We start from the raw sequence: 9,147 nt of genomic DNA on the forward strand, positions 1-9,147 counted from the left end.
AAAAAAAAAAAAAAAAAAAAAAAAAGAGTCTCCCGCAAGAAGAGCGCCTGGGTAGTCCTGGATAGTAGATGCTGGGTGTTCTCGGGCATTCCCAAAGGTCTGTCCGATAAAGCGTGTTTCGCGCCAGCGTTGTAGGACGAGGAAAACTTTTATATATGCATAATCTATAACGCAATAAATCTTGTGTAAGCCCCCCTTACGTCAGCAGACACTACCCCCTCCCGGACACTCTTGAGAGTGCTCCGCCACCCACCCACAACTTTTCTCCTACCATTCCATATCCCCTTAACCTACAAGCCACAACGATTTTGCCAACACGGCATCGGTCCAGCACATATCCTCGAACCTATTTGCCCGCGCATGCGCACTGCGCGACTCTCGGCCATCTACTTACGCGGCACTTTCAAAGCGACTATAAACCGTCCCGCGATATTCGAAGGGCTAATCAACGATTCCCGAGAGTTTCAATTTCGCCTAAGATAAGAAACGGTAAGAAAAATAATTTTGAAATTATGACTTGTCGCAAAAAAAAAAACGGCAGTGACACTGCCTCTGTCAGTCCCTGGGCATGCATAAATTGCTGTAATAAATTTACACGATATATCCTTTGCTCGAGACAATCAGTGTATCTTAGATAGCGGTGCGCAATACAGATTCGCGAGGATTGCGAATATTACGCTCGTGCCCGGAGATTAACGAAGCGGCAACTCGCTCTCTGTATTATTAGAACGTTTAATGCCAACTTCCAAGCTAATACGCTACACGCATCGCATGTTGGCGAATTTTACACCCGTTTGTGATGCAACCATCAGCACGCAACAGTCACGCATACCGACTACCACCGACTGTAACATTTAACAACCGTAAAGCTCGGCGCTCAAGAGATCCGCTCGTTCGTTACAGCGAATTTATATTAATAATCCAAGCAAGTTTACAGGCGGAAAATTTAATTATTATTCCCCTAAGATTGTCGCAAGCTAAATTCGATATTCAATATTTCGCATTCTCGTCATAGCCATTCGCATGCAGCTAAAGTCGACGGGCATTCGGCGCGATTCCGTACTCTGGGAATAATCGGGAGAGTAAGTAGGCAAAGTTTTGGACGGTCAACGTTGACCTGAGCATGTTTCGCGTGAGTTACCGAGCGAGTAGATAACAGCGTAATATACATAAATCGTACAGCCGTTGTATATACTAGTCAACTGTAGTACGTATGTATTGCAGAATGTAGGCATGCACATTGGCACGTTTGTATTTACCCGAAATTTGCATATAACACTTTTCGCGGTTGACTGAGTTGCGGTATACATTTTGCATTTACATGATGACGATTGTGCTGCTTCGTTTAATTGGGGTCGTGCTTCGCGAATGATATCGCGTATTCGTGTAACGAGTCCTAATCGCAGTCAAAATCAACCCTTATGGGTCGTCTGAAAATTTTCTTATAAATAAGGGTTGGGCATTATTTTGACTTTTTTTTTTACATACGTCATCATATCAGAATCGAACAATAGGTCGCTACTCGTAAAGCGATCATGGATTACTTTGAGCGTACCCGGTCGAGTCAATTATACGCAATAATTTCCAAGGGTGATACGCGTGGAAAATCCCGCGGAATTCCCGATTACATGGGAGAAAGGTAAAATTTAAATATCAATTCCACTTTCCCATAGCCGATATATCCCAGGGATCAGCTTTCAATTTTCTGATACCGAATCTACGACCTCCGTTCTCCCATCAAAGTAACGCATACGTACTCGGTACAAGGAAAACGTTAAATGAATACGCAGGAACGATACGTGCTAAAAGTCAATATTTTTGAAAAAAAAAAAAAACAAAAAAAAAAGACGAATTTTTCTTACAAAGCAAGCAAAAACGATATCGAGTTTCTTAATAAAAATATTTCAAGTTTATAATGCCTTTTCATCAAGTTTCCTCTTTGTATTCTCTAACCCCTTTTTTTCACCCCTTCGACCCCGCTCTTTTGGAGCACATCCAAAAAGGCTGTGATCAAAGGCTGAATTCCGGAACGGACCCACGTCGAATAGGCAGACTGCCATGCTTTAAAGGAATTGCATAGCTACGGGCTCAAGAGAAAATACGAGAACTCGAATTTCGCACTTAACGAACGTGTCGCGTGTGTGACTTTAAGAGAAGGTGGCTTACACGTAGCCACGGCGCGGCCGTATTCTGCGAGTACGTTCGAGTGTGTACTTGAGCGACGAGGGTGAACGTACATACATGCATACACTTGGCGTAGCCAACTACTGGTATGATTAAAAGAGCGTAAAACAATTTTCTTGTACATAGGCGGTATGAAAAATCAGGGCACGTTATGCAAATTAGAAGCGCAGTACAGAGTAGTAGAGCTGATAGCAAGAAAGGCCTCGTTATGCAGTCTAATGATTGGTCAAGTCAGGTTAGGTTAAAACAGCTTTGTATATAGCTCAATAAAAATATATATAACGCACTATACAGCAAGTACCAGCTGTATGTATATGTACCAAACTAATGCGGGCAAGGCTCTATTCCTTTCTCTCAACGCAATTTCGCTTTCAGTAATTCTCCATCCATTTTCCACTTGGCGTCAAACTACCCTCCTCGAGCATCGTCAGTTTAACGACCTACCATAAAACTAGACCAGGATGCTTTGATCTTGCGAACAGGCAGCCATCGTCGAAGATCTTAATGGAATCTTTTATTTTACCGTTAGAGCATATCAACGATCAGTTGATTTCTAATCTCGATCCTAGTCCTATTATTTATCTTGAATTTCGGTCCACGTGGATATTGGCAAGAGTGCTGTGCAATCGATTCAAGGATGCAGGGACAGTGCGTTAGATCCAAATGAAAGCGAGCTATCTTTAATTAACGATGATACAATTAAGAGACGGTAAACTCGGAGCTCACCAGGAGTCACGCTGGGAAACGGTTGACCCGGTAAGGATGGCGGATGCTCGTCTTCTGGTGAACGTTCCGAGGCGTATCCTTGATCCTGTGGCTCACCCCCGCTCAGTTTGCTCAGCTTAAGATCGACGCCTCTGCTTAGGTGACGGTGCTTCATTAATTCGCAATCCGGTTTGTGTACCAGTTTCATCAACAGGTCGTCATCGACGTTATCCACCACGTTGGACTTTTGGTGCGGACCTGACTCGATTCCCTGATGGCTATTGGCTTTCGAGTCTTGCCTCTTCTTTGGCAGGGCTCCCACAAGGTCAAGATCGGCACTACGATGACACCTCTCGTCCAACGAGAGCCCACGAATGTACTTCTTGCTTGAATCACCGTCGACGGCGTCTGTACTTTGATTTCTGCGCACCAGATCGAAATTTCCATGCTTGCAGCGCACCAGGTCCAGGTCGTTGCTCTGTCGATACCTGTAGAACCAGGTAGTAAACAGTGAGGGTTATTAAAATCTCATCAAGGATTAGAATAGTGGGAGTGAACGATCCATCGACTTACCTCCATGGGTTGTCATCCAATGAATCCTGTGAACGATGCTTAACGAGATCCAAAGTGCCGGTTGGTCCACCATCCGAGAAATGAACGCCAAGCGTACGTTTCTTATGCGGCAATGTTCCTCCAAGATTTCCAGCAATGGTATCAGGTATCACGTTATTATTCTCCCCGGGATCATCGTCAAGAGTCTCCTTGCCGTCCAGGTGATTTGGCAACGAGCCGCAGAACTTGTACCTGTACAATAATTCAAAGAAAATTTTAATATAAACTGAGCTTGACTTTCCTGGGTATGTTTTCCTCCTGGCAACCGGTGCGTCGCGTTAATCATAGTGCTTGATAAACGGGCTCTTCTCACGCAAACAATTAATCAGTTCAAAAGGAACGAATAGGTATACGCGCGGGTATAGGTACTATTTATAAAAGCCTGTACGAAATAGCCGTATAGTGTTTAAGCTTCCATAAGAAAGAACGGGTTCACTTAAACGAACCCTTGGGACGAAATTGAACCATTGTTATGTCACTGGGTCAGATTTCAATTCGTAGAGAATTCGGCACAAAGGAATTACGTTAGTGAACATGCGGCTTTCTGCCAGAGAACAAAGACCCGCATAAGACGTGTGTTTGGGAAGCGTTGTTTTTCGTGAAAGAGGAGAGAGCACTTATGTAAATGAAATCAGAGAGCAAATCTACCATTTAATTCGGCCCTTTGCCTTCTTCTCTTTTCTGCCTTTTTTTCCCAACAGAGTAAATAGCTATAAGTGCTAAGCGATGAGACCTGAGATTACACTGTCGGACGATCGTACGCATTGTACATAAAGTATAACATCGTTCGAACGAGGGATAATTGCCAAAAATTTTTCAAAATTTTTCAAAAGTGAATTAACCAAAAATTCACATCCCTTTCAAATAACCCTAAAATTTAATTACACCGTTTTCTACTATGCTAATTAAAACGACGTCGATTACAATGTAATTAGATACCCTGATAATAATTCTTATATAATTTCAATATCACGGACTTTCTTCGACCCACTCTATATAATTTCCATAAGACCAGCTGTAACACGAGGGCATTAAGTACGAGCCCTATTTTAATTAAGAAATCATGAGTGAGAACGTTGCTCTAGCAAAGCCGAGTGGCCACCAGGTGGATGAGTATTACTTAAGGACGCCGGAAACACTCGGAGCAAAGAGTTTCAGAGTTGAAACCGTATATGGAAAGTAGTAGGTCAACGTCTACGATGCCGTTCTATCAAAGTCGAGTATAAAGGATGTCATACACTAGACTCCTACGGTCCCATACGGATTCTTCTTGCCTTTCGGTACAGCGTTCGCTGGTTAGGTCGCCGTACGAAAAGGCAAAAAATATATATCCCAAAGATATTATAAAGACAGGAAAAAGTGTCTAGTGTAATAATTTAATCCTGATGTCCGACCTGTCCTTCTGCTCGCTAGAGCACGGTACCAGAATCTTGCCCACGCTGCTGAGCTTTCCCTTGGGCTCACAGAGATTCCCGGACGACTGGGTCCTGCGTCCCGTCAGACCCTTGCCATTGTGCCTGCTGAGATTCGAGCCCATATCTGCGCCAAGGTTCCCGCGATCCTCCTGTTCCCGAGGTGCCGGGCTGCCGTTCACGCCATAGCCAGGACTGTTCTCCTTGTTCGGCGAGTCGAAGTACTTGCTGATGTCCCTGGCATTGACCTTGCAGGACGTGACCGACGGTGGCGGCGGATGACGAGGACGTTTGCTGCCGCCGATGTCCTGGATTTCTCCACGACAGAGACGTAGACTGGGCGGCTCGTCGCCTAGGAGCCGTTGCACCGACCAGCTATCCCGTTCACCAGGAGTCGCCCTAACGGCCACGACTTCCTCACCTGAAATCACACGAAGACCCATTAATTCATCTCGCGTCGTGAAAAATCGACTGTGAGCAACCGATCGAGATTACGTGAATTCGTATCTGCTGCTGGTCCAGGACGCAGCTATTGCCTATACGCCCACCGGAGATTCTACAGCATCACCGTTACGCATTAACACGTGTAAAATTCAGCTTGGAAATTACAACCTAGTCTCAGTTGCACCGAGCACCGGACGCTGAGCAACGAAGAGATGGACCAAACTTCGATCTTCAGCAGTCCAAAAAAAAAAAAATCAAACGACAGTACCTCAAAATGGCATTTACAGTGTAGACTCAAAAAAGAAAATTCCCAAGAAAATGCTTCACTCGCATTTCCATCTGTCACGGGATAAAAATAATTTCAGCAAATAATAAATTCCACTGCAGAATTTTCTTTTTACCAGCAGACATACTGGACGGGATATAGTTTTTCTTTTATCCAGCCACCTAAAGAATTCAGCTTTTCAAAGCACTCCATCTCTCAGAAATACAGTGTCGGCATTACGTCAGAACGGTTCAAATCGAATTTTCCCGGGTGCATAAACGTTAGAGACCTGCGAATTCAAGACGGAGTAGGTACGACCTAATTTCAACTGTATCGAGTGCAGGTGCACACCCTCAACATATATACGCAATATCCCTCGAAATCAAAAGATCCATATATACCCTGAATTCGAGTGTGGTATACCCAGTGTCTAAGGAGACAAAGCTAGAGGGCGCCAGTGTCCCGTCTCGTGCCTTTGTTCACGTAAATGGATATTTAACGTAATAAGATTTTATCATAAAATACTATTCTGAATGGCCTTTTTTATCTCTTTCTCCGTCACTCAAACTTAACAAAATTCAGGGCACGATGTTATGTCTCTTCGGTAAAGCCCGGCCATTTCGCGCCGTTACGCGAGATGACTGACATATCAATAACTCTCACGCACGAGGTGCCTAACGTAAATGTGTTTAATACGTGCCCAATATATATCTACACGATTATATACTCTATATATATATATATATATATATATATATATATATATATATATATACACACCCTATATTGGTTCGTGAGCACTAGGACTAAACTGCTCGAGTTACCGCAGCTTGTTGCGTCTGCCGCATGAAGTAATTCGAGCAAGGAACTGACGCCTGGCAGTTCGATAGCGAGGAGCGACCTGAAGTAAGTCACATAAGAGAGTGTAGAGCCAAGGAATGAAGAGGCAGCACCGGGATTACTTAGAGTCAAGAAAAACAAATTAACGGCGTAACTTTGGTAACTGTTCGGTGAAAGTGCGGCTTGATAAATATCAAGAAAATATATATATATATATATATATAAGATTAAATGGCCGCCGCTTCAGGGTGTACCCAAATAAATGCGTCCCTTTGTCTTCTCGAAGACATCGCGGAATCTCGCGACGGACGATCCCGGTACAGGTCTTTTCATTTTTTAACCAGCCTCGTGTTGACTTTGCTATACGTCGTTCAGTCCAATCCCGTGCGAGCTTCGACTCCCCTGGGATACTCATATCCTCATACGTATGTATAGGTTGCGCCAATAAAACTAGTTCATCCAAAGCACTATATATACATTACGGTGGAAAAGAGGAAAAAGATGCTGCCGGTCCATCGAGACTCGTAACACAGTGTAACGGAATTGAAATACGTTACGAGAATTTACATACATACGCATGGGATAAAAAGGTGTAATGGAAGATAATAAATTTAATATCAATATTACTTTTTCATGGATCCTGTAAAATAGGTAATAACGATTTTCAATGCACTTTGAGAATATATCGTGAGCAATCCCGTATTATGGATAGAATTCTCAAAGTCTAGCGAGACCCGGTAACCATGTTTCTTTGGAGTTTGCCCTACTTGCCGATGTGACGTCTCTCTCGATCTTGCCGCTCCGTACTTCGTTTCCCTTATCAAATTGACCAAACTTTTGCGCCAGGGTTACACGCCCTGTCGGGCGCTAATAAAAACTCGCGTTGGCCCCCAGAGTAGAATCAGGAGAGTTATCGGGAGTTTCTACAGAGGCGAAGCCCGAGCGACCAATCAAAATTTTCAAATATTAATTCTACTCGGCGCTGCGTTAATCTATGAGGTATCGTCTGCATTGGGAGATGGTCAATTAAAAATAATTTTCGTTAATATATCAGTCGTACTGAGAACCCTAAAAAAAACGATGATAAAGCGTATAACGTGAAAGTTAGAAGAGGGACGATCAATTTTGTATGTCTTGGGCGGGGGCATGGGATGGTATTTGCATATTTTGTAGGTGTTACAATTTATTTTTTGTTTTCAAATTTTTTTTACCCGTTTTACCAGTACCCGTACATTGTACCAGATCGGAGAGCTTACTCGTGTTCAAATTCGTACTGTCGCACGGAGCGAATGGAGAGGATGTAGCGCGCAGGCGATGTGTAAAGAGGCATCGTTCGCTTTTCCAGCTAATGGAATTCGGTGCTTCTAACCGAGAGAGATAATACACGGGAGGGAAGAAGAGAGAGAGAGAGAGAAAGGGAGTGAAAAAAAAGAGGAACGTAATAGAAGTAAAATCGTTTTTCTACGGTAAACGTTAATTACTGTAAAAAGAAGAGAATACACTTGTTTTCTATATTTGAATGTAGAAAAAAAATTTTGGTGAAAAAATTATTTTCGTACAATAACGCATGATACAGTGATTATTGATTTTATATGAAAAAAAAAATTTCGATAAAAAATTTATTTAGAATAACAATTTAATTAATGATTTCATCGACTCTCTTTTGGATACTTCAGGTGTGACTTGGATTCGATGAAATATTGTGTGATGAAACAATTGTATCTGATTATCAATGTGTCCATTGATAGCCGAACCAGTAACTCAAATGCCTCGCGATAAACGGATTGATAACAGAGTGAAACGAGATACGTCGTGACGGAAATCTGTAAATATTGACACACGAGCGTATATTATGCTATACTAAGATCGACAGGTAGCTCAATCAGGTCAATTTCAAAGAAACCGATCGTTCCATTCACTGCGTTATCTCAAGAGATTGCACATCCCGTGCGAGTCCCTTGAAGGATCAATAATTCGCGGGAACAATGCTGGTAAGAGTGTAACTTAAAATTTCATTATAAATTAAAAATCGTAATTTCGAAAGTCATCGGTTCCGGAGATGGGGATAAAGAGGTATAAGATCGCATAGAAACTTTTGCATGGCAAAGTCCATCCACTACTTTAACCATAAACTGGATGCATCGTCGTACGAAGGAAGTAGGAAAAGGCATTGTATGACCTTCGAACGAAACGTGCGAACTGCACGTGTTCCCAGCAAACGAAGCAGGGCCGTACCAATGGATAGACGGACACGTATCAGGGGCGTATAAAAAAATCCATCAGTCCCCGTCCGACGCCGTGTATACAGAGGATCCGTTTGGCTGGCAATTAGCCCACGTCCGTTATAAATCTATTATCGAAAGGTCAAAAGGGGACGAGTATACGTGCCCTTATGACCTTGCTCGATTTGCATAAAGAGATAGCGACGTCCGAGCACCATGGCCCAGTGAATTTCCAAACAACGACAGCCAGGTATGTTAACACAGGAAAGAGAGAAAGTCCATTGTGAAGAAAATTCAAGCAGATTACACGTGACGCGTATTGTGCCAGCCACATGAATTTCCCTGGCAGTAACAAGCACGAGGTCGGCCGGAGTGAGGAGAAAAGAAAGAAGAAAAAAATGGGAGACTCGCGTGCGAAAATCTGGAACCCACCAATAAACTTAAAAAAAAAAAAAAAAAAAAA

The 9,147-nt window shown here is 43.0% G+C and overlaps 1 protein-coding gene across 3 annotated transcripts in view; it reads right to left on the reverse strand.

Moving 5' to 3' along the window:
* LOC107265049 overlaps window positions 1-9,147 on the reverse strand; it is a 76,473-nt gene that overhangs the window by 21,520 nt on the left and 45,806 nt on the right. For all 3 annotated transcript variants that reach the window (XM_015734027.2, XM_015734025.2, XM_015734024.2), the window contains 3 exons: window positions 4,896-5,334; window positions 3,463-3,693; window positions 2,911-3,377 (listed from right to left, as the gene is read on the reverse strand). In XM_015734027.2, the coding sequence (XP_015589513.1) occupies window positions 2,911-3,377; window positions 3,463-3,693; window positions 4,896-5,334 (1,137 nt within the window). The remainder of the gene's footprint in view (window positions 1-2,910; window positions 3,378-3,462; window positions 3,694-4,895; window positions 5,335-9,147) is intronic.

This window comes from Cephus cinctus, unplaced genomic scaffold (assembly GCF_000341935.2).
Source record: "Cephus cinctus unplaced genomic scaffold, Ccin1 Ccin1_scaffold0215, whole genome shotgun sequence".
In the NCBI taxonomy this organism is placed as follows: domain Eukaryota; kingdom Metazoa; phylum Arthropoda; class Insecta; order Hymenoptera; family Cephidae; genus Cephus; species Cephus cinctus.